At 43.7% G+C, this 25,169-nt stretch overlaps 2 protein-coding genes and 1 non-coding gene across 3 annotated transcripts in view; 1 reads left to right on the top strand and 2 right to left on the bottom strand.

The window, feature by feature from the left end:
• Window positions 1-1,551, bottom strand: part of LOC118221773 — a 29,933-nt gene extending 28,382 nt beyond the window's left edge. The window contains exon 1 of the mRNA XM_035407142.1: window positions 1,172-1,551. Within this exon, the coding sequence (XP_035263033.1) occupies window positions 1,172-1,408 (237 nt within the window). The 5' untranslated portion in view covers window positions 1,409-1,551. The remainder of the gene's footprint in view (window positions 1-1,171) is intronic.
• A 3,576-nt stretch (window positions 1,552-5,127) lies between these two features.
• On the bottom strand, window positions 5,128-5,200 carry trnak-uuu. The gene has a single exon. It is a non-coding gene; the product is annotated as a tRNA-Lys (tRNA).
• A 1,594-nt stretch (window positions 5,201-6,794) lies between these two features.
• LOC118220682 (calpain-2 catalytic subunit-like) lies at window positions 6,795-24,931 on the top strand. Its single transcript, XM_035404750.1, has 21 exons — window positions 6,795-7,121; window positions 7,978-8,047; window positions 13,088-13,206; window positions 14,334-14,467; window positions 15,299-15,467; window positions 15,843-15,926; window positions 16,476-16,561; window positions 16,867-16,935; window positions 17,101-17,261; window positions 18,540-18,709; window positions 19,529-19,540; window positions 20,335-20,546; window positions 20,850-20,886; window positions 20,974-21,039; window positions 21,301-21,358; window positions 21,447-21,511; window positions 21,896-21,964; window positions 22,444-22,522; window positions 22,835-22,951; window positions 23,576-23,634; window positions 23,774-24,931. Exons 1-21 carry the CDS (start codon window positions 6,885-6,887, stop codon window positions 23,795-23,797), a joined length of 2,097 nt encoding a protein of 698 aa, XP_035260641.1. The 5' UTR covers window positions 6,795-6,884; the 3' UTR covers window positions 23,798-24,931.
• Window positions 24,932-25,169: the final 238 nt, after the last annotated feature.

The following is a 25,169-nucleotide window of genomic DNA, read 5'->3' as shown; positions in this document are numbered from 1 at the left end:
ACCATTGACTTGTGAGGATAATTGTCTTGTCCAGGACAATTGACTTATGAACAGACCATTGACTTGTGAGGACAATTGACTTATGAACAGACCATTGACTTGTGAGGACAATTGACTTATCCAGACCATTGACTTGTGAGAACAACTTACTTGTGAGGACAACTGGCGTTTGCTTTAAAATACTTGATTACATTTTCCATTGAACATTGCCATTTGACACAGGTAATCCTCGGGCAGTTTCCTGCCAGGTTTGGGTGACGTGTGGGAAAAGATTTGTTTGACGAGTGAATAAGGGCAGACGATTCCTTCGCAGGGCATTTATTATATCGTTAGGCAGAGATTTGGAGCAGAGACAGTGTCGGCATGACAGGGGTCAGCGGCTCCTCTGCTAGCCAGCAGCCCAGGGCATGAATACAATCCTCTACTCGCACTACACTACAGGTAACCTGACCCAGCACCTGTTACCTAGGTAATGGGGTGGGGGTGGGGGAGTCAAACATGCAGTGTAAGCATGGGTGGAATCGCAAATAACACACCATCAGATAAGAGATTTCCAAAAAATACTGTAGATACAGTATCATAAAGCACCTGAAAACTCAGCACACATCAGGTGACAAGCAGCAAAAATAGGGGTCAGTTATATTTCAGCTGAGTCAATGCAGGAAATCAACTGCACTCCCGTTCAGTCATTAGAAAAATCCTCAGAATATTACGCCCATTTAGCAATTCATGAATTGAACTGATAGAATTCCCCAAATGCTGATTTTCAGTATAAATTGCGATTCATCGCCAAAGATACAGCATCATTCTTATTGTGAGAAAAACTCACAATAAGAAAGTCAGAAAACAAGCAAGGAAGAGTAAAGCCTGAGGAAAAAACTGACAAATCTTTGCATTTTCATCAACATAAAATTTATCCAGAATGATGAATCTAGATATTTTACTGGCACAGAGAACAAGGCCCATAACCAGTAGTTCCTGCTGCAACCCAGTACTTCAACACTTCACAACACCTTCAAATCCCTGCCAACAAATAAAAAAATATATTTTCACCGATGATCACAAATTTTCCAGCTACCAAAAATGCAGCTTCTAAAGAGTTAAAGTGAATTGCACATCTGACCCAAGGGTGGAATCCACCAAAGTGGTGCTCTGGGGAGCGTATCCTTACCGTGGGTCTCTTCCACACCACGCCCCGGGTTTTAGGGGAGTAGCGGCCCAGCTGGTTGTACCCCAGCGAGTCGGGCTGAGCAGGGAACGTGTCGTCGCAGAAGAGGGCCCTGCTCCGCAGGCACTGGTCCCGCAGCGTCTGGAAGTCCTGCTTGTTGAACGGGATGGCCCTCTCGTTGGTCCCCTCGCCATCGTCCCTGGCCTTCCTCCTGGCCATGTGCGTCGCGACGTTCGCCATGGTGGCCCCCTGAGGGTGTGTTTGAGCGTGCGAGTGTGTGTCTGTACGCTAGCAGTGTGCGTATGCGCGCGCGTGCAGTGTGTTTGCGTTTATGAGCTGTGTGTGTGTGTGTGTTTAGCGTGTTTACGGTTATCAGCTGTGTGTGTGTGTGTGTGTTTGAACGTCAATGGTTTGCGTGCACGCGTGTGTGTAGCGTGCTTCTGTTAGTCGGCTGTGTGTGTTTGTGTTTCTCAGCTGTGCCTGCATGTGCGTGTGGATGCGTGTGTGTCCGTGCAAGCGTTGTGTCAGGCACACACTGGAAGAAGCGCTTTTAAAGAGGCTTACCTGCGGTAGGGGGAGGGGAGTGGAATCAGGTGTGCCTGCAGGCACCAGTGCTCATGTAAATGTGTGTCTGGCCCCACCTCCTCACCTGCAGTCCCTGCTCTGTTCTGTATGGGCCAGGTGCGGTGATGTACAGCTCTCATATTCTGAAATTAGGGAAGCAGAGGAGCCTTGCTTGTGATGTTTTAAGACTGGTATGCCCATCCCCCCTTTTTTCGGTAAAATTTTTATTGTTTTGTGAAATTATTACTGGTTAAAATCCATTAAATAGTTGTCGACCATAATATAAATTAGTTTTATTCATTTTAGTGTACTGTTTAGAAAATGTTATATATAAAATTTAATACAAGCATTATGATTGTATGTCTTCCTGGTGAGGTGGAAGACAGATATATGTATTTGAAATAGTATTTATGTATTTCATGTTTAATATTGGTTGCTTCGCTTTTTTATACCGTTTATACCTCTAAGTCTACGCCTGCACCACCTGCAAAGCAATGTAAACCTCCACCATTTTGATTGTAGCATATAGAAATATTTTTGGGAGGTATTTTGGATTTTATTTTTAAAGAATGTTTGTGTACCTTTGTCCTTTGTGTTGACCACAGTATACACCACCTCCCTTGTGTATCAGGTGAAGCTGTCATGAAGACAGAGTCTAGCCTGCAGCTCATCCCTACGCTCGGGGCTCTGGTGTAAAGTGACAAGCCGCCATCACCTCACAACAAAAGGCGGAGACCATAAACGATATCGCCTTTCAGACCCAGGACCCGCCCCCGGTCGCTGCACGTCTCTGTGTTGACAGAGAGGGAGGCGGCTTGGTGGCCCTGTGACCATATTTAACTAAACCTCAGCAGCAGAACTCTTTCTTTTAACTTGGTACTTATTTTGGAAAAAAAAAAAATCAAGGGGCTCTTCATTCTAAAAAATATTTTTATCCAAGGGGCAAAACACAATAACTCCAAAATAGTTTATCATTACGCCATTTCTATAAAAGGGCAGTCATTTATTCTTTAGTACGTTTAGAGAAATGACAAATTGCCCTTCCCCTCTTGCCCTCTACTGGTGTTGAGCACTAGTGCAGAATAATTGTCTGTCAGCAGTTTTGGGTCATTTCTACTGTTTTGCAGAGGTCATATGAGTAATATTTTTGCATTTTTATCATGGGCGTTGGAATAAAATAAGTTATTCTCCCAAAAAAAATTATATATTGAATAGCAGGTGTGATGTTTCTGTCATTCCCCTGAATCCAAGTATCTTTGAACTTTTGTTTTTACTCTAGGAAGAAGTGACAGGAAGGCTAAAATTAAAATTATAAATACTTTTTATAATAAATGCCGCATCTGGGTCTAGTGTGTTGATTAGCATTTTCACATTGATTAATATCCAGAGCTCAAGGCATGTAATAGCATATTACAGCACAATAACTTGGCTACAGTGTTGACTGTCTATGCAATTTTGACCATTAACATTCCTGTCTGTGATTATCAGCACAAGCCCCGCCCCTCCAAACAAGCCTGTGTGATAATTATCACTCAGTACTGTCCTGGTGAGAGAAAGGGCTGGGACAATGAATCTTTCCTGTGCACCCCCTCTGAACTAGCTCACACTGAGTAAACTTTACACTTCGATTTACAAATAGAATGAGGGTATTCAAACAAACACTTTCTGTGGGTTTTCTGTCTCCCATGGGTCATTCCAGGGCACTTTTTAAAACAGTGTCACTTGGGGCTGTTGCTACTTAGTATTTAGCACTTAGCACTGTACAGTGCCATGAAAAAGTATTTGCCCCCTTCCTCTTTTTCATGACACTGTATGTGTTTCAATGTGATTCCCTTTTAACGATTTACCCCGTAAATGATAGTCATTTTCACAAATGTTGGATTATTTTAAGTGTTTATTGTTTTTTTCCTTACATGATCTTGCCTGAAAATACAAAAAACACATTCAGTGCAGTTTCTTTATTTGCAGATTTATATTACATTTTCATGTATCCACAAGGGTCAGCAACCCACTTCCATTTCTAATTTAAATCAACCTCTTTAAGGATGGTGGTGAGCAAGAATCATTTAGGGCTGCTTGAAGACACAGCCGCTAAATATATTCGAACTGCTATGTTTCTGAAAATAATAGTGCGCAGTGAACATTAAAAAATGTGATTTTATATAAACAAGACGGTCCCCGGCACAACTTCTTCCAAGAACAAACCCACGCTGTCACTCATATAGTCTTGACGAACTTTGGAGAATGCGACCCTTGGTGGACAGGCGGGTAAAATAGCCATTGTATACATTGAGTACCAGTATCACCCACCAGATGGCACCACCTCACCAAGAGTGCTGTGCTGATATGCTGTATGGTGACTGCCAGCTCAATTTGAGTTAATGCAGTATCAGAGAGGGTGGTTCTATTGGGATGGCAGGTATGCCATCCCGCCAAGTTACGCCTTTTTAATATACCCGATAGAACACCTTTAACAAACATTCATTAGTCCTGATTTCCAAGATCTTTCTGAACAAATAGACCCCTTGAGGAAGGGGTTTGAAGCTTTTGCCAGTTTGTGAAGACAAAATGAAATCATTTTAGGCCTGAAACAAACTCATTGTAGGCCTGCTTTTGTGTGTGTGTGTGTGTGTATATATATATATATATATATATATATATATTGCTGGCTCCAAATTGCTTTCAGAACATTATGTTATAATGGCTGGAAACAAAATCATATGCGCATTATCACAGAGACATTTTTTTTCAGCTAAAGCTCAGGAAGAAAAGGCCCCAAAGGATTGGGAGGTCCAGCTGTCCAAGAACAGCTGTGACATTTTGTTGAATCTATGTTCTTATATAATTCTTTTAGCACCCTCTACTGGTTGGTAGTGGGGGCTAAAGCTCTCTTATATAAACGTTCAATTTATACTAACTGCATTTTATAACGATGCTGCAACAATATAAATATATATATATATATATATATATATATATATATATATATATATACTATATGTATACTAACAGCAATATAGGAAATATACCTTTATCTGTGACAAAATTCCTTCATAGCATATTACTTTTTGTTTATGAGACTGTAGGTAGAGCCTACCCAGTATAATGACAAGAAGATTTTGTGAAATTACGAGGATGCCACATTCTGCAAAAAAAAAATTCAGGATCAGAAACTTTGTAATACTATAACATCTCGTACAGGTCTTGGCAGGAATAATTGCCTTGATTGGCCAGATCATTCCACATCTTGCTGGTGTTATTGTCTGGCTAGGTATAGGCTACCATGCAATACTTGTTAACTGAAAAGGATCTGCTTGTGTTTAACGACAATTAATTAGAGTCCCATGGTACCGGCTGCTGCCAGGAAGACCACACTTGATCGGCATAAAACAGACCGCCCGAACAGGGACTTGAACCCTGGACCCTCAGATTAAAAGTCTGATGCTCTACCGACTGAGCTATCCGGGCTCTGGACAGGTATGCCGAGCACATTCCATTCATTCCGAACAGAATGGGCTTCTTTCATTCATGGAGTTTTATCGCTAGCATGAACACGGAAAGGGCTTGGACTGCTGCCGCGGTTTTGATTTATCTATATCTTTGAAGCTTTAATGAGTGACTATGTGGCAGGACACGATGTCAAGCTCTGGACAGAGCTGAAGTTTGTCAAACAATAGTTACCCTATGAGTTACCCGCGACATACAACCGCCGCTAGCAAATTGCGACCTCAGAACGTTGGCATGTCAGTGAACTATTGATTTGGGGAAGGAAGAGGGGTTGATTTAATTTGAGAACCTCCCTAAATAAATGTTAGCGACCCAAAAATCCACGGCTCGTGTTGGGTAAGAGAGGACACGTTGTGGTATTTTTCCAAACGCGGGACGAGCAAGGGGCCGTCAAATACCATTGAGTCCGTTAGAGAGCCGCACGGGTTTCACATTGTACTAACTGTTGAGGTCGAAACCTGCCGGTTGTCCAGCGCTGGAATGTACACAAACCCGCGTGAGCCGCCCAACTGTCAAAGCTATGACGGTCGCACGCAGCGGCTCATAACTGAAGAGTACAGATACCACCTGTAGGAGACGCTAGACGCTTTATCACTTACGCTCCACCCCATAGGCCCTATATGCATACATGCGATGCAGAAAGAACGCAAAACGACATAGATCCCGTCACAATATGACTGCAGAGATTGCATGCACACAGAATCGCAGCTGCGACGGTTAAGCCAGCAACATACCAACGGAAAACTGAGACGAGTCGGTAATCCTACGGCTTGTCTCGAGTCGACACACAAACGCAAGCACCGATTCACACCACGAGAATATAGGCTACATACTGACCAGAACACTCTACCGGGATAAGCTCTAGTATTTTTTTTATCTGGAAACAAAGTGGCCACGATAACTGTCGGGGCGGACATAACCCACAGAGGCTACGTGTAAATTCATCCAAACATCGATTCAAGAGGGAATGCGTAGACCATGCCCTCTGTAGGAACTGCAGAAACACCTGAACTAGCCTACTTTATTAGGTAATTTTAACAAATTCATTTTGTAAGGCCACATATCATGTTATGATCAACATCGTTACCAGTGGGCTTGTTTGCATGTTACATCCATGCAGGCGGGTGCAGTAGATATCCGATTCACTTGTTTTGACAGACACAACTCGGTGAAGTCCCGGGTCATGCAGATAGTGAATTTGGAATACACGTATCTGTAGATGTAACCTTTGATCTAGTCGAATTTGTTTCTGCCTTGGCCTAGTCCACATTTTCGATAGTTTCACTTTTAAAAAAGGCCAACGTTTGTCAACAAAGTTACGCAGTGAATCCACAACGGCATTTAAACACTGTATGCATATGGCATGCTGTAATTAATGATTCTACTAACATTTCCCTGTAACTAGTTACACTTAGCGTGGAAATAGGATTTAAATGTGCTTAGGCTACTGAATCACATCACAGACCCGACATCTCTTCCTGTACCAAGAAGCGCAGCAAAAAAAAAAAAAAAAACTAGCAGGCGATGGCAGACCACGCCTGAAAAGTTAGGGGCGGAGTGAGGATGTAAGTTTTCAGTGTAAAAACTTCGGTGTATTTTAAGTGAACTGCTGTGCTGAGTTAGAGAAGGATAGCATTAGTCCGAAATGTCGGGGATTGCATCCGCTCTCGCCAAACAGAGGGCACGGGCTGCAGGCTTTGGTACCAACGCCAATGCTGTCAAATACTTGAACCAGGACTTCGAAGCGCTCAGGAGCCAGTGCCTGAGTAACGGCGTTCTATTTTCCGATCACAATTTCCCAGCTGCACCCGAGTCTTTGGGTTTCCAAGACCTTGGACCGCGTTCGCCTAAAACCAGAGGGGTCGAATGGAAAAGACCCGGGGTGAGTTTTTCTGTCCCACGGGTCACTGCTTTGAATCGTTATACGTGTAGTTTTGAAGTGAACACGTTCGTTATTGCCTGATACAGAGCAAAAAAATTTGCGTTAAGGAATACACGCATGGGGGGGGGGGGGGGGGGGGGATGCAGTAATCAGAGAAAAACTTGCGCAACAACAAAATACAGGCTAAGTTTGTGGTTTGTGAACTACAATAAGTTTAACATGATGAACGACACGCCTTTTTTAATACTGACGCCTTTTTACCTGCATAACGGATACGCCGGGCCAGTTTTTAACTCATAAACATAGTTCGTTCTTTTGGAATATGGTTACTCCGTGATAAAAACGGATTAAAAGCAAACGCCCTCCAAAACGGCAGTGCAGTTGGGCAGCCGTGAGACCCATGCTTCTGAGGCTGCTCGAGAGCCACTCGCGAGGAATCCAGCCTCGCACGTATACCCGTACAACTTATTTTTAATTTACTGTAGCTTTATAGGGTGTGTGTTGATTTTAGTAAAATATTGGTTTGAAATGAAATAATCCAGTCAAATCAATTCCCGGAGGAAATCTGTCATTTTAGGCAAATCCGCACTCAGCCAACGCTATAGGCTATAACTATGAATTATTAATAAACCAAACTTATTTTTGTACAGAACACAACTGTTATGTGGTGCTTGCTAAACAGTTGTAATTATAACTTAAGTTTATCACAATATTAAAAGGAAGCCAAGATGGAGTACTGGAATGGTTATACAACACCAATATCATAAATTGTAGAATGCTCATGTATGTGAAATAAAATACAATAGACCAGACACAGTTAAAGTGATAACTATCATTTTTAAATGTTGCCTTTTAGGAGTTATGCCGAAGTCCACAGTTCATCGTTGGAGGGGCCACCAGGACCGATATCTGTCAGGGAGCCCTTGGTAAGCCAAAACCACAAACATGGACTTTTCCTGACGAGAATCAGAAGCAGAAACCAATGTTCACCTCAGGGCCAGTGATCCACAGTCCTTTTAAAATCCTTCTGCCTGCTACAAATTTACTCCTGGAACCACAGGTAATTCTAGCTTGTGGCTGGTTAATGACTCCAGTTAATTAATGAACCAAGGCTGACACTGAAGGGGGGGTGGGGGGGGGGGGGGGGGGGGGGGGGGGGTTGAGAGACTGTGGATGTGTGTTCCTTCGGAAGCAGACGCTGTTTTAGAATGAATATTATCAGCACTCTGGGTTGAATGGACAACAGAGTAGAACAGAGTCGGTCTCATTCAGGAACACAGCGCAGCATTCTGAAGGGAAATTCCTCAACTTTTTAACTAAATTTAACTTGCCGACATTGAATGCAAATCATGCAAATACTTTGCATTTAAATGATTTAGCCTGACTGCCTTCTTATATATATATATGTATACATATGTATTTTTTTTGTTGAATTACTAAGTGAAGTCATTGTGTTAAAGTAGGGCTTCTGGTTAGACAGTGCAACGCTTACCAGTGTTTGCACAATTTTTTTTATTGTGATTGTGAATGGCTGGCAGAAGGTGCTCGAACACAGGGTGTAACGCTCAATACAGTCCCCGAGGCAGGTGACAGTTGGACCCTGCCGGCCTGTCGTGGCTCAGAATCACATTCAAAGCGTGACAAGAGCTTTTGCTTGTCCAGGTTATGTTAATGTAGCTGGCTTTTTTTACGCAGTCATGGAGTGATGCACAGAACTGCGTCATACAAAAGGCAACAGGGAGGCTCGGCAGGAAGGTAAAAAACAAATAATAAACAGATCCTCTGGGAGGAGCTGAGTGGCAGCTAATCCCAACCCGACGCAGATAAACACAGAGAATGTTGACATACGAGCACAGAAAACCTGACTGTCCTGAGAAAGCCTTTAAGGAAAAAACAAACTCTTAAAAATAGGAGAAAAAAGTCATGAAAAAGCATCCAAAATCGGAGAAGTCCTTGGAAAGTAGGCCCGATTTCTACCATTTTTAAGGAGACATTCTGCGAGACCAGGAGGGTGCACACCCGCACACCCACCCCCCCAAATATACACGTATTGAACACTTCCCTGCCAATGCAGCGTGTTTGCTTGGCTGCAGAGGCATAGTGCCAGAAAACTGCAATGTATGTGCAGCTGAAGCAGACTGCAGACTCTCAGTCAACCAGCACAGCCTAGAATTAGTGAACTAATTACCCAGGTAACCTTCAACATGTTCTTGATAGGTCTTATACTTGTGCTACCAACCCTGGTAAATTAAGCGTTATAACTCTTTGATATTCTGCTTAATATCAGTTTGAAGGTTATGACATCATACTCACTGTTAGATTGTATTGTAAAGCTGTACCAGCTTTTTAATTTTTATTTTTGTTCATGTTCAGTATTCAGGATTGTTCCTTGATTAGTATTGGTTAATCAATTGAGAGATTTGAACTAACTGTTCCTTATTAGATTAAAAACCTCAAGGTTTCACAGAGTGAAACTGTGCTGGAAATGTGATTGATTGTCTGGGGTGGTACAGGAAACAGTTTGCTTTTCTCTAGTTTTTTTTTTTTTTGTAAACTATAATAACCGGACGACAGTGAGAACAAAAGTGGAGGGCAAAAGTTCTGAGGGTGGTTATTGTTAGAATTTGACGGGTTTGCTGTACTATTCATAACCGAGCAGTTCTGGGGTGAATCAGGAGGTTGCAGGGTCAAATCCCAACTGAAGGACCTCTATAGTAACTCTGAGAGCAGAGCGCCTTCGATAGGTTACTGAAGGCATGCTTAAGCTATGTAAAATGAACTGAATAATGGCACTGGCTGAACAAGTCATTGCTTATGTTATATCCTCTCTCTAAGAATGTTTTTCCCGAGTTTCTGGAGTTTTGTGCAAAAATCATAAATGGAAAAAGAGATTTTTGTTTTTAAGGGGGGTGGGATGATGTACCATAGGAGCTACTTGACTTGACTCAGTTTAAAAAGGTTACAGGTCTGATTCTTTCAACTGTAACTATCGCACAAACTTATTTTTTTGTTTCCAACATAATTCTGATTGGTAATAAGATCAGATTTGTGTTGGAGCTGCATGTGTTTACTCACTGTTTTAGGTGTGCACTTTTAACTCCCTTAATGGAACACGTATACTTTCCGATCTTCCGTCTGTTGTGGCTCTTCCACATTATATGTCATATTGGGTATATTGGTTGCTTATTTATTGGTTTTGAGTATGTTGCCCTGAATAGTATGTCAGAACACATACTGTGGATTGTAGTTGTTTTTGTCCTTTTTGTACTAAAAAAAAAACAAGATGCAGTTTGTATGATGATTACTGTAGTTGCGTGTTTTCTGAATTTATAGTCCAAATTGAATTCCTCCTAGATAGAGAAATTGTACACTCCCGACAAAATTGCAGACAAATGTAATTAGATTTGTGGGAGTGCCCTGGTGACTAATGATCAGCAGAGCTGGGTGTTGACAGAGTTCACTGCTAAATTATTGCGGGGCGGTGGCATCTGTAAACTTGCGCAACATACTTTACCTGGAATTCTTCAGCGAGTGCAACAGTTAAATGGATTTTACAACAAATGTTTAACCTTTAAAGTTAGTACACCCACTAAAAAATTAATGGTACGATCTGTGTAAATTAGCAAGTCACAGTAGCCACCGCTGAATATGTAAAGCTTCTCACTAAGACTTATAGGAATATTTTATAGACTTCATGCATTCGAATTTTAGAAGAATATACATGATTAACAGTGTGGCATAGCATAAGGAGGTCATGCTTCATTGGGGTGCCAGTGTTGAAGCTCTCTCAGTGTTAAAGCTCTTGGTGTTAATGCTGTCAACGTTGTGGAAGCTCTCTCAGTGTTAAAGCAAGCTCTCTTGGTGTTAAAGCAGTCAGTGTTAAAGCTTTCTTGGTGTCAAAGCTGTCAGTGTTATTCTAGCTCTCTCAGTGTTAATGCTGTCAGTGTTGTTGAAGCTCTCTCAGTGTTAAAGCTGTCTCAGTGTTAAAGTTTCTGTGTTATGGCTCTCCTCCTGGGCCTTCTCAGTGTTATTTTCGGGGGGCTTGTGGTTTTCTTAAACAGATGAGAGCCCCATCCGTCTGCAGAAAAGCTCTCATTCCCACTGCCAGCCGGAACAATAGGGAGGCGTCTCTCCTCTGTGAGTTCAGCTGGTCCTCACAGCTGCGTGTAATATGATCCAATCGCACGGACTCCTAATATGTAAAAGATGTGGTGTGCAGATCCGGACTGGTCCCCCTAGCCTTGTTTAAAGGGGACACCATGAGCATATGCGAAGGAAATGTACTCTTGCGGTTCTCTTGTCAGGGCACAGAGCCCAAACCAGCCCTCTCTGTCTCCTATTAAAGGCCTGCTCGCGTACCTGCTGCTTATTATTATAACAGGCGAGCATGGCGGTCTCCTTCGAAATACAGCGGTTACTGCTGCAGTCACAGAAGCGAACTGAACACCGCCAGGAGCTCGTGAACCCGTTTTTTTTGCCGACTGTTACCCACCAGCCGCTGGCATGAAGAAAGGGGATTAGATTAGATCACATGATGTCTGTCGATACAGATCTGTGGTTCTCCTTTGTTCCTGTTTCTGACGCTTTGCCCCTCACATGTGCGTGCGCTCGCAATAAAGCGCTAGTCGTGCTACAAACCTACTGCGGCTTTAACTTCCTTATTGTGAAACGCACAGCGGGGAGACAGGCATACCCTGGCCTTACACACACTGCTGCAGGCACGGGCCTGTATCACGGAGCATGAATACTGAGTTAACTGGATAACTGCATTGAGTAAAACCCAGAACAGCTCTTCTTACTTCAGTCCAGGTTTTGGACATATCTAGTTAACTCCAATATTCCTGCTTCGTGATACAGGCCCCAGAATGGCCTGTTTCATCAAACCACAATGCAAATAGATCCTTGCATCCGGCCATTTGTTTGGAATTTGCCACCTCACTGCACGTAGAGGGGTGTGTCGGTGAAACTGTGAGGTGTGTGAAAGCGTGCTTCGGGTCTGTGCTGCTGTGGGTCTGTGCTGCAGATCTGTACTACGGGTCTGTGCTGCTGTGAGCCTATGCTGCCAGTCTGTGCAGTGAGCCTGTTCTGTGGGTGTGTGCTGCAGGTCTGTACTATGGGTCTGTGCTGTGGGTCTGTGCTGCAGGTCTGTACTATGGGTCTATGCTGCTGCCTGTGGGCTGGCAGGAAGTAGAGTCTAGCAGCTGAGTGGGTGACTCATCTTCACTGGCCTGTGGGACTGAGGCAGACTCCGTTCTTTATTCTTTCAGTTTCTCTGGGTTAATCTGAGTTACGAAACGCCCCCCCACCCGCTCAAGAAAACAGAGGCGGGACTCTGTGTTTAGAGGATTCTCTCCAAACGTTCATGTGGGTGTTTCTCAGTGACTGTGTGAAACGGCACTATAAATGGTAGTGCAGGGTTCTCCAGCTAACACTTCCTGGTGGCCATATTTTGTATATGGAAAAAAAAAATTCCTTAATATTTTTCCATGCACTGATAATGAAACATATGAATAGGATGCATCAAATACGTGTGTTAGCATAGCAGAGGCTATCTTCTAGCATGTACAGTTATTACTTATTATTCTCAGTGTGAGGTGCACTGACACGGTGTAGATATAGCCCTGGACTCAGTCAGAGCACAGAGCTTCAGCTGAGTGACCAATAAACGGCCACATTCCTTTAGCGTGATTCGAGATGGAGGGGAACAGGCGAGGTTTTTGCTGTCTAAGGGCTTTACGGAGCCCAGCAGGGTTAGCTCTCAGCAGGCATGTTCAAACCTGAATAAAAGGGAGAAACACAAATATATGATTACCCACGTGAGCCCAGAAAACATTACGCCAAGTCCAGGTACTGCCTCAGGTAAACTGAATCGCCCTCCTGGCTGGGAAAGTTGAAAAGTCAGAAGTGTGAGGTGGCACAGGGTTTATGGGGCCCTGAAATATTGACCTTTCTCTCTGATTTCCCAGGTGACTGCTGGCTCCTGGCTGCCATTGCGTCTCTCACCCTGAATGAAGATGTGCTGGCCAGGGTTGTCCCCAGTGGACAAGGATTTGGGGGCGACTATGCTGGCATTTTTCACTTCCAGGTAAAAATGGATCGTCAAATCTTGAGCATATTTTTCAAAGTTCTGTATTTTACCAGTGGAGAAAAAGCATGAAAGGCAGTTTGATCACCCTAAGCAAAAGGTCTCTTGGAGACTTGAGACTGATTAAATCGAGTAGCTGTTTTGTCCACGGTTACTGTTACACATATACTATCCCAGCATGCACTGCTCAGCTACGTTTCTACTCCCTGCCTGAAACTGTGAACATGTTAATCGATACACAGAGGCAATTGATTGGTATTATTATGTTATGAAATACACAAAACAATACATATTAACAAGATGTGAAGAGGATAGTGAAACAATTCACATATTGGCAGATATATAAATTATTAAATATATTTAACATTTTCCAAAAAGTCCATGTGTGTAAAATATATAACAATATATTTACTCTTCACAATAGCAAAAGGTACAGTTGGCCCTTTCATATATGAGCTGTACTCCTTTGTTCAATACTAAGTAATCTCTTTTAGATCTAGGAAATTCTCCAAAGATGTAATGTTGTGCAAGAGCAAAGGCTCAAGGGTTTTGTAGTGGGTGAGGAGTCTGTATGTGCCCTCGCACACAGGAAAAGCCTGTTTGTGTCCACAGCACAAACCAAACACCAGCGTCCTTACATGACTCTGTTTCAGGTGGAGTGATTTAAGGAAATGCTGGAGAGGAACATTTGTGAGAATCTAATAAGACAGCTTGACACTGCAATGAGGCCTCAAGCCTAAGTTCTTCAGAAGGCCTAATTAGCTTGTTTGCTCGCTCTAGAGTGTACGTCTTTAGGCGTCTGTGCTAATTCCGGGTGTTTATTACTGATCTTGGTTGCTTTCGCAGCTGTGTATGGAGATAAGACTTTTCTGGCAGCCCTTACCTGGGTTTATCTTACAGAAAAACAACCGAATTTCTGACTGAATAAGTTGCGTGTAATAAAATGATAGCACTTGAAAAGAGGTGGAGTGACTCTCATGGTTCATACTTTCACTTTTACTTTAGCCTGCGTCTGCTTGCTCCCAGTGCCAGGGTTTGCTTGAGCCTTGGGAACGTAGCATCAGGTAGTTTCAACAAACGACGGACGCTGTGTTTCTTTTCAATCTCTCCTGCCCTTTCGTTCCCAGTTCTGGCAGTTTGGAGAATGGGTGGACGTGGTGATCGACGACAAGCTGCCCAGCAAAGACGGAGAGCTGCTGTTCGTCCACTCGGCCGAGGGCTCTGAGTTCTGGAGCGCCCTGCTGGAGAAGGCCTATGCTAAGTGGGTATTTGTCAGAGCCCCTTTTCAAACACACTGCAGTGTGACAGAACCATTTTGGGAGTAAAACTGCACCTTTGAGCACAGTGGTTCCTGGTGTATGTAATCCAGGAAATTAAGCTGCTGGCTGACACACAGAGGTGCATCATGGGAACGCACTGGAGTTTGACCAAACTGTCGTTCTCGGTCCAAAACCTTGCTTGCAAGAAAAATCTGATTCTGTGAAAAATTAATTTTGCTGCTCCTTCTCTTCTTACATTACCCATTCCAATGTTAACTTTTGTTTATGAATAGTTCTGTATAATTGCAGCTTTAAATAAATAGTACTGTCTGTGATAACGGGAAGCATTTGAAAATTAAGCCCAAAGGAAACATTTAGTTGGACATCCCGACGCAGATTTTTACTTCAAGTTCAGTAAGGTGTGATGATTCTGTGACAGCTGTGATCGACCAGTGAATGGCCTACAGAATAGCTAGCTCCAGCCCTCAGTTCCACTTAGGTTTATTTGGTACCTAGAAAAGAGCAGGGACTAAATTTAGTTCCAAGAACTGACTATGGGGTAGTTCTATCAGTAATGGAAACCTTAACAGAACCTGGGATGTTGGATATGGATTACAGCCCTCTAAGTTACAGTATACCAGTGGAAAAGTGTTCATTTCCATACTAAAGCCTTACAGCTGGGTTCAATACTTCCCTACTTCACTTTAAAGCTTGGTTCAGCTCTTCCCTACTTAACCTTCAAAGCTGGGGTCAGCACTGTTATTAGCCAAACCTCAGGTTGTTTCCGGTGCCACTGAAGGTCAGCTAACCGAGGCCGACTGTTTCTCCTCCAGAATTAACGGTTGCTACGAAGCCCTCTCTGGGGGTTCCACCACCGAGGGCTTCGAGGATTTCACGGGCGGGATCGCGGAGAGCTACGAGCTGAGAAAAGCCCCATCCAACTTTTTCCAGATCATCAAGAAAGCCCTTGATTCAGGAGCTTTGCTGGGCTGCTCCATCGATGTAAGGGTCTAGCTCTCTCTTCCTGACTCATTGTGATGTCACTTTCTCCACTGAGATGTCAGTTCCTCCATTCTGTCATATCAAATTATTGACCTCCGGTTAAAGCCCACATTCAATTCAAAATATTTATTTGTTTTCTCAAACCTTTTTCTGTTGTTAGTCCTATAATTTAATATTTATAACAGAAATAGCAACACAAAGACCCCTGCTGCATGTCTTCATGCAGCACTCCTCTTTGCTAAAGGTTAAAATTTCCGCCACCTTCCACCTTTTCAATGAATGACCAAGGGCCAGTTCCTGAAGCCTTTGATACTTAAAGTAAAGCATTTCCCAGCATGCCTTGCCAGAGTTGCAGCTGCGTCTCGTCCCTCTCAGATCACGAGTGCGTCGGATTCCGAAGCGGTGACCCGTCAGAAGCTGGTGAAAGGACACGCCTACTCCCTCACAGGAGCTGTGGAGGTATGAGGCGCCCGCGTGTTCCTCAGGCTGTGACATCATCGATTCACATGCTTCTGCATGTTCGCACCACCCGATGAGCTGAAATTTATTGACTGTATTCCTTATTCTTAATATTCTGTAATGTTTACATAATTTGTAAAGTGGGATGGATTGTAAGGTAGAGCTATGTAAAGTGAGTTCGTGTGAAATTCTGAAATTTAATGTTTTTATGAATGTACATTTTTAGGTGTTTTCTCTGTGATATTTGGTATATGAAGGCTGCCCAACCCTGTTCCTGGAAATTTTCATTTCAACCCAATATTGGCACAGCTGATTCCACGAACTGGCTGCTCAATGTGATCTCTAGCCGTTGAATGAGATGTGCTTTGTTTGTGCTTTGTTAGTGTAAACCTACACAACAATATCTCTCCAGGAACAGGGTTGGGCAGCTTTGTGGTATATGCTGTGTGGTGTTGTGCATTCCTTTTAAGTGAGCCAGTATCATACAGTTTTCCATCTTATACTAATGCATAATAAAATGCTTTTTTAAAATTTGAATTTGAATGTCAGTTGGCTTGCCGTGGCCGTATGCAGAAGCTTGTCAGAGTTCGGAACCCCTGGGGGCAGGTGGAGTGGACCGGAGCCTGGAGCGACAGGTGTGTGTGTGTGTGTGTGTGTGTATGGAAGGGAAGTTGCTGAGGGGGTTTTCCTAAAACTTGAAGCATCAACAATCAGTCTACTAATTAATGTAGCGCTTGGGAGAGTGGGTGGGTAGGTGCTGGTTTGGGACAGGGAGAGTTGGTGGGTAGGTGCTGGTTTGGGACAGGGTGGGTGGGTAGGTGCTGGTTTTTAGGTGCTGGTTTGGGACAGGGTGGGTGGCTTGGTGCTGGTTTGGGACAGGGTGGGTGGGTAGGCTCTGGTTTTTGCGTTTTTCTGACTCATGTGCTGCCTCTCTGTACAGCTCCCGCGAGTGGGACGAAATTCCAGCGGGCGAGCGTCCGAACGCCAACGCAGAGGACGGAGAGTTCTGGTAGGATGATCTTGCTCTTAGGATTTTATCCAACTGTCGATCAGACTACAGACCCGACACTTGACACATTCACACACAAGAATAGGTGACGCCCAAATGATCAGGATGTGTCTGAAACTCAGTCCAGATCTGCTGGGTTTAGCTCTTTTCCCTGGTTGGTTGCAGGATGTCTCTGGAAGAGTTCATGAGGCAGTACTCGCGTGTGGAGATCTGCACCCTGACGCCGGACGCACTGACCAGCGACGGCTACAAACCCTGGAGCACCTGCAAATTCGATGGCAGCTGGAGGAGAGGCTCCACGGCGGGAGGCTGCAGGAACAACCCCTGTGAGAGCCCGCCCCCCAACACGCTACCGCGAACAGGCTACTGCCCAACACGCTACTGCCCAACACGCTACTGCCCAACATGCTTCTGCCCTACACGCTACCGCAGACACGCTACTGTGATCACGCTACTGCCCAACATGCTACCACAAACACACTACTGCCAAACACGCCACCGGAAACACTATTACCCAACAACACAGCTCTTTAAACACGCTACCGTGCCAAACCCTGTTGCAAACAAGCTACCATAGACACACTGCACCCGACACGTTACGTGCTATTAGCCAACACTCTACACAAAATACGGTACCATAAACACAGCTCTGGCCAACACACTGCCAACAGGCTACCATAAATATGCTACTACCCAACACTTTACTAGTTACATGCTACTACCCAACGCAATAACCGCCCCACTAAGTCTGATGAAATAGGAGAGCTACACAATCGCGAGTAATTTAAACCGCGCTTTGCACAGCCGTTGTGCGTGTGCAGTCTGAGCAGCTCAGATGCAAATCCGCGTTCTCCCGCTGAACGGCGGCGCCTGCAAGCGTGAGAAAAAGCGCAGTGTCTCTCTCCTCCTCCTGCGCTTACCCGCTCAGTGCAGGTGTGAGAAAATGGCTGTGCTGCGGGTCCTCTGCCTCTGTCATGCCTAACCGTCAGAGTGACTCTGCCCTATCCGGTGGGGATTACGAAAACGCGCCCGCCTATCGCTTGCGGTGTGGATACTGAAGCGAGATCGCTCGATATGCTCTTCCGTGCTCGACATGCATGGGCTGGTCTAGACTCAATTTGTGACAATCAAATGAGTAACTGTAATTACACGCTAGTTTAGACAGGTTTGCCTGCGAATTACACGCCAGTAACCCTCCAGCAAATGGAGTGTTGGTGTGTTAGGGATGCACTGCAGTTATGCTCGTCTGAATGAAGCTCATTGGAATGTCTGCGTTTTGGGCAGTTGGTAAAAGCCCACAATGAGCACAGTTAGCACCCCGAAGACTGGCCCACTGTAAACCTGCATGCACACTCCCCCCCCCGCCCCCCCCCCCCCCCCCCCCCCCCCCCCCCCAACGGGCTCAGGCCAATCAGCCATGGTTCTTCAGCTCTCTGCTACATAAAGTGAAATATATGTCCATCGATCAAGCAATGCTACCTCTCCTGTAGTTCTGTGTAGCCCACAGGATGTTAAATAGTCACTGGTAAAACGAAATTGTTGATTTGATGCATTGCTGATTTGATGCATTCCTGGTTCATGGCCACGCGTGTCCTCCCACGCAGACACGTTCTGGATGAATCCCCAGTTTGTGATAAAGCTGGACGAGGAGGATGACGATCCGGATGACAATGAGGTGGGCTGCAGCTTCGTGGTGGGCCTGATCCAGAAGAACCGGCGCCGTCTGAGGAAAATGGGGGAGGACATGCACACCATCGGCTTTGCCATCTACGAGGTGAGAACAGCGTCCCCCTCTTCCACTCCCACCGTGCTTTCAGATACACCGCTACACCCCCCTAAACCCTGCTTTCAGATACACCTCTACACCCCCCTAAACCCTGCTTTCAGATACACCGCTACACCCCCCTAAACCCTGCTTTCAGGTACACCGCTACACCCCCCTAAACCCTGCTTTCAGATACACCGCTACACCCCCCTAAACCCTGCTTTCAGGTACACCGCTACACCCCCCTAAACCCTGCTTTCAGATACACCGCTACACCCCCCTAAACCCTGCTTTCAGATACACCTCTACACCCCCCTAAACCCTGCTTTCAAATAAACATCTACACCCCCCTAAACCCTGCTTTCAAATAAACATCTACACCCGCCAACCCCACTTTCAGATACATCTCTACCCAAATCTCAATGCAAATGGAGATATTTCTTAAGGCTAAAGTCACTGAACCAGTTGCACATTTGACTTCAGCAACTGTGCTGGAAAAATGTCCCTGTGTGAGCAGTTACGCCACCTCTGGGAGACACGCTGGCGGGTGTAATCACTGCTGTTCGGGTCACTGGTAGATTTGGCTCTTGTGACGTTAAACACAGGTTCCTAACCACTGTTAAACTGCATACCAGCAATTCAGTGTTGAGTACTGGTCCATCTTGGCTGCCGCTTAATTTATACATGAACTATTGAAGTTCCCACGTTTTTAGATATATATTCCACTGGTGGGTTTCTCAGTGGACATGCAAACTGTTGGATGCTGTATTTTTTATGTGTCAAATGAATCAAGTCAAGTTTTTTTCTTTTTTTTGTGTTGTGTCTCAGGTTCCAGAACAGGTGAGCTGGTGATCATGTGACCAGAGGGGAGAGGGTGGAAAAGCACACTGTAGCCGCAGAACGTCAGGCAGATGGAACAATGCTATCATTCATTTTTATACACTACTTTGAAAATAATTCATTTTAGCAAAACACTTTTTAAATTCCCTGTCTTGGGGATCCTGCCTTATATCGATGGTGTGTGTGACTGTATCGTTGTCATTAGCAAATACTTACGTGTCCTTGAATATTGATTTCACAGAAGTTGTGCCTGGCGATTAATGGGTATAGAACTGTTGCAGATTTTAATTGAAAGGAAGTGAGTAGTGAGTAATTGTACAGGATTCTTTACACTCACCAGATGCTTGGTTCCCTGTGCTGTTAAAATGGGGAAGTACTTGCCAGGCTTATGGAGCAGTCTAAGGTCTCCAACCCCCCCCCCCCCCCCCCCCCCCTCGCTGTGTTTCATGATGCAGTATATGAATATTCATTAAGGAGGCATGGCCAAGTCCAGTGTTATGGCCATGGCTGTTCTGTACTGTAATACAGCAGCATAACCTGCTGAATCCAAAAACTCCTGTAGTTAAGCAGCAGAGGGAGGGAACTCAGGAGCAAAGTGTCTGGTGTGAATCTGCGGTATAGCAGGAGTGGAGTATCTAGTGCATGTGTGGAATCTGTGGTATTGTAGGAGCTGAGTATCTAGTGCGTGTGTGGAACCTGTGGTATTGCAGGAACTGAGTATCTAGTGCATGTGTGCAATCTGTGGTAGAGGCCGCTGTGACTGTGTGTTGCTGATGGCTTACTTTTCTGGCCAGTTCCACGGACAGAGAGAGGTCCACCTGGATAAGAACTACTTCCTGACCCACGCTCAGAAGGCCCGGTCCGAGACCTTCGTCAACCTGCGGGAGGTCAGCACGCGCTTCAAAATGCCCGCCGGGGAGTACCTGATCGTGCCCTCCACCTTCGAGGCTCACAAGGACGGCGACTTCTGTCTGCGTGTTTTCTCCGAGAAACAGCATGAAACACAGTAATCCCTCCATCCCGCCATTCTGTCTCAGCCTGCCTTGCCTGTTCATTTTTTACATGGTGTAGTACAGTGGTTAGGGGATCGGATTTGTAATTTGGAGGTTGCGGGTTTGAAACCATCAAAAGCAAAGCAAAAGCATCAGACTTTGCTATTGTTGAATTTACATTAAACATTAAAGATGTAAAAAGCGGTAATTTACTGGTGGACTTTGTGGCTCTGACATGCATATGGACTTTGAGCACATTTGTATCTCTGCAAGAAGACTGGCATGCATTTATTTTTTTGTTTGATTCTGGTGTTTAGACACTGCGATGACCCAATTGATGCACAGCTGGACGATGTAAGAAACCTGCCCTCTTCTTGGTTGCTGCTTTTTAGTTTATGCCCGATGTGGAGTTTGCTTTTAACTGCATTCCTTATTCTTCAGGAGGTGGTGTCTGATGCAGAGGTGGATTCTGGATTTAGGGGTTTGTTCGTGAAGCTTGCAGGAGCCGTAAGTGCTGCGCACATTTACGTCTAACTGGAGAGATTTTACAGCGTATGTCAGACCCACATTCATCTATCCACATTAATAACCGTTGTAGTGATTCCATCTTAACATATTTAAATCCAAAGACTCCAAATGAGTTGTAGATGGATATGTTGGGAGGATGGAACCTCCCAGCGCTATAATTTGAATAGTTTTGAATGTTCCATAAAATTTTTGCATACATAAAATTTCCCCATGCCCGATTCGTGTTTTTCATATTTGCAGGACATGGAGATTTCCGCAGTGGAGCTACAAACCATCATGAATAAAATTGTCGCAAAAAGTAGGCATCAGTTTTCTTTCCTCCCTTTTAAAATGACATTACCATAGCAACGCAAGCAGCGTTTGACCCGCCCTTGTTTCCCGAACAGGAACTGATATCAAAACTGACGGCTTCAGCCTGGAAACCTGCAGAGTCATGGTTAACGTCATGGACGTATCCTTCACGTGGAAAGACAGTTCACTCCGACCAAATTCAGTCGTGATCACAGAACATAGAACATTCTGTGGTTATGATTGAACCTATGTCTAAGCACGTACAAGTGATGCACTGCGCATATGTAGTCACATTCAATTCTTACCTGTGTAAAATCACAATGGGGTGGGGTGGGGTGGGGGGGGGTGATGGTTGACATAGCTTACTGCACATGCTTCTGCTGCTGCCACCTTCGAGAGGAGGATTGTTGAGCCGCGCTTATAATCTCTTGGCAGTGATGTTGTTCTCAGACTGCAGAAGCTAATGAAGGGTATACCAGTGGTGATGATGAACTGTTACCTGTTTCATGGCTTTACGAGGGGGTTTCCCATAACTCTTCTGTAGGACAGTGGAAATGGCAAACTGGGACTGGGAGAGTTTGCCACACTGTGGAAGAAAGTACAGAAATACCTTGTAAGACACCTCACCTGTATCAGCTTATTACATTGGTTTAATATTTTGTTATATATACATGAAACCAAATACTATTATATGCGTACACACACCTGTATGTACCTGACTCTGTGTGTGTGTGTTCTTTTAATGTTGGATTATGAACTCTCTATGATCCATGGAAGGCATTAATTCCCTTTTAGTTTAGATTGTGGAAATTCATTGATTTAAAAGACTATTCACATATTTTTAAATGAGCTGGATGATTGTATCTGTGGCATGATTATTTACCAGTGTTTATGTATTTAAGAAGTTAAGGTGTAATGTGTTTATGTATTTAATAGATTAAGGTATAATGTGTTTGTGTATTTAATAGATTAGGTGTAATGTGTTTATGTATGTAATAGATTAAGGTATAATGTATTTGTATATATAATATATTACGGTGTAATGTGTTTATGTATTTAATAGTTTAAGGTGTAATGTGTTTATGCTCTCAGGGTATCTACAAGCATAATGACCTGGATGGATCAGGCACTATGAGCACCCCAGAGATGCGCGTGGCTCTAAAGGAGGCAGGTGTGTGTGGCTAAAGAGAGGGGTCTTTCACTTAAAGGGAGGGAGAATTCACTTAAAAGAGAGGGGTCTTTCACTTAAAGGGAGGGAGAATTCACTTAAAGGGAGGGATCATCCACTTAAATGGGAGGAATCATTCATTTAAGGGAGAGATTATCAACTTGAAAGTGCAGGATTGTTCACGTACAGGATCATTAATTTTATTTCACTCTGAGTTTATAGGGTTTGAGTTTGTGGTGCTTTTCTCTTGGGTTATAGTTCACTATCAGTCTAAATTTGTTGGTGTTCGGGTGCTAACCTTTGTGTTTACTGCAGGTTTCACGTTGAACAACAGCATATTCCAGGTCCTGGTGGCTCGGTACGCGGAGACAGACATGACTATCGACTTCGACAACTTTGTGGGCTGTCTGATGCGCCTGGAGATGATGTTCAGTAAGAGAGTTTCTCTGTGATGTTCAGTAAAAGAGTTTTTGGATGCTCAGAAGAGAGTTTCGGAAATGTTCATTAAGACAGTCATGTTTACTGATAATTTTAATGTGATCACCAAGAGAGTCTGATCTGAGTCTGATCTCCCATTTAACAAGAGTTTCTGAGACGTTAAGAGAGTTTCTGATGTTCAGTAAGAGTTACTCTGATTTTCAGTAACAGGTTGTCTGTGATGTTCAGTAACAGGGCTTTCTGTGATGTTCAGTAAGAATTCTGTGATGTTCAGCAAGAGCATTTGTGATATTCAGTGATAGAGTTTCTGAGATTTTGTCATGTCATCCTAGGATGTTTTTGTGTCATGCTAGGAGGTTTCTCATTGGAAACGGTCAGCTGAACTGAGCTGGATAAATAATGAACACCATTTGGTTGAAAACTATTATGAAGATGGATTGTGTAGAATAGTAGGAATATGATTGTGGGCTTCTTTACAGTTCTTTACATTTTTTTTGGCTGTTGATATTTGGGTTCACTCCTGTGAAAGTACTGGGAGCAGCTGTAGTTTTAATGTGGGTGTTTACCATAGGTATTCAGCCTGAAGCTAATTCTCCACTACCTCTCTCTTCTCTATAGGACTTTTTAAGAAGACCGACATTGATAACAGCGGCTCCATAGAGCTGAACTTCCATCAGGTGAGACTGTGCAGAAAATGACTGACACAGAGGTGCTGCTGGTGGGCGGAGTCAGGCAGGCCCTGTATTGAGCTGCTGCTTTGTGAATGGCCTTGTTCACAACCAATAATTCATCATCTGGCTTTTCTTTCTGTTCCAGTGGCTGATGTTTACTATGATCTAGAAGGCCTCTGCAAGTCTTCAACTGAAAACCACTGTACAGCCTGACAAGTATACACGCATATGGGTCTAAGTGAACAGTATTTTTTAAATTGTTTTTAACACATTTTGTATACCTTTGAATCTTAAATGCTGCGTGGTATTATATATTATGTCTTGTGTGGAGGAAACCATAGCAATAAATTTGCCACAACCACTTTGTAAGTTGTTGTTGAATTAAATGTTTTTGTCAGGTGGGGGTGTGGGTTAACAGCCATTTTAGGAACTTATGATATTGGCATAAAGGTGATTTATTTTGATCTCCGGCCCAATTTATGTTGGATTGTGGTAGCAACCATAGCATAAACATTCTTTAGATGTTGCCCATCCGTCTGATAAGTGTGCTGAAATGTGGAGTTTATCATGCGTGATTTCGGAATTGCACAAAATTTTAGAATATCTTTTGGGCTGTCATGCCATTTCCAAGTTCTGAGAACATGTGTTGTTTGTAACCAGGGCTAGTAAAAAAGCGACAAGTTGGTGGTAGTCACCTTACTTGGGGAAAAAAGCAGTAAAAGGAGCTGAACCAATCACAGAGAACATTGGTGACATCCAACTGGAGACCATTGACAGTGATTGGTGATGTTGTCTGGCTCCTTCGTGGTAATTACCACAGAGATCTTCGAAATAAAAATATGAAGTATCCACAAATCACAGTGATGATATCTATGGTGGTGAGCGTATTCTTTTCCTGATTAACAATGTTATCTTCCTTTTCCTTCTTTTCCACTTTTTAAAAACTGGGATAGAGTCCTGATTTTTTTTTACTATTTTCTGCATTTTGTACTTAATATTTTAAAACCATAAGTGGCTCAATGCCACACGCTGTTTCATGGTGACAACATTCTTCTAAAATAAAATTTTAGAATATTGATTTAGAGACAACATTGCCAGTGAAATCTGTGACCTCTTTAAACTCAGATCAGTGAGAATATAAAGTTACAACATCTTAAATTCTCGTTGATTTCCTTTCCTGTTGTACCCAAGTGTCTCATATGATTGCTATGTCTCTCATTTCCTTATCAGAGCCTCATGTGAGAAATGGCCACTGGTCTGGAAGGTAAACTGTTCAATGAAATAAACCTGACATAAGGAAACATTTTAAAAGTGTTTGGTTCATTATGGTGATTATCAGGTTCTTCTAAATGATAAACACCAGTTGTATTGTTGCCATGGTCATGGCGTTTCACGTGTCGCAGTCGAATGACAAATCTGTAATGATCTTTGCATACACGGTATACTGGACCTTTGCATTTGAATCGGTAAAATTACCCGCCAATGGTTTGATTTGTTTTCCTTCTTGGTATTAAATCAGTTATATAACACTTAACTTTTGG

The sequence above is a fragment of the Anguilla anguilla genome, chromosome 2, assembly GCF_013347855.1.
Source record: "Anguilla anguilla isolate fAngAng1 chromosome 2, fAngAng1.pri, whole genome shotgun sequence".
NCBI lineage: Eukaryota > Metazoa > Chordata > Actinopteri > Anguilliformes > Anguillidae > Anguilla > Anguilla anguilla.
This window is presented reverse-complemented; position numbering and strand designations above follow the sequence as displayed.

Excerpts from the sequence above, each read along its gene's own strand:
- LOC118220682 (XM_035404750.1), top strand. The coding sequence starts at position 6,885 with ATGTCGGGGATTGCATCCGCTCTCGCCAAACAGAGGGCACGGGCTGCA. Across the intron at positions 16,562-16,866 it reads ACCGGAGCCTGGAGCGACAG|CTCCCGCGAGTGGGACGAAA; the intron begins GTGTGTGTGTGT and ends CTCTCTGTACAG. Across the intron at positions 23,635-23,773 it reads TAGAGCTGAACTTCCATCAG|TGGCTGATGTTTACTATGAT; the intron begins GTGAGACTGTGC and ends TTTCTGTTCCAG.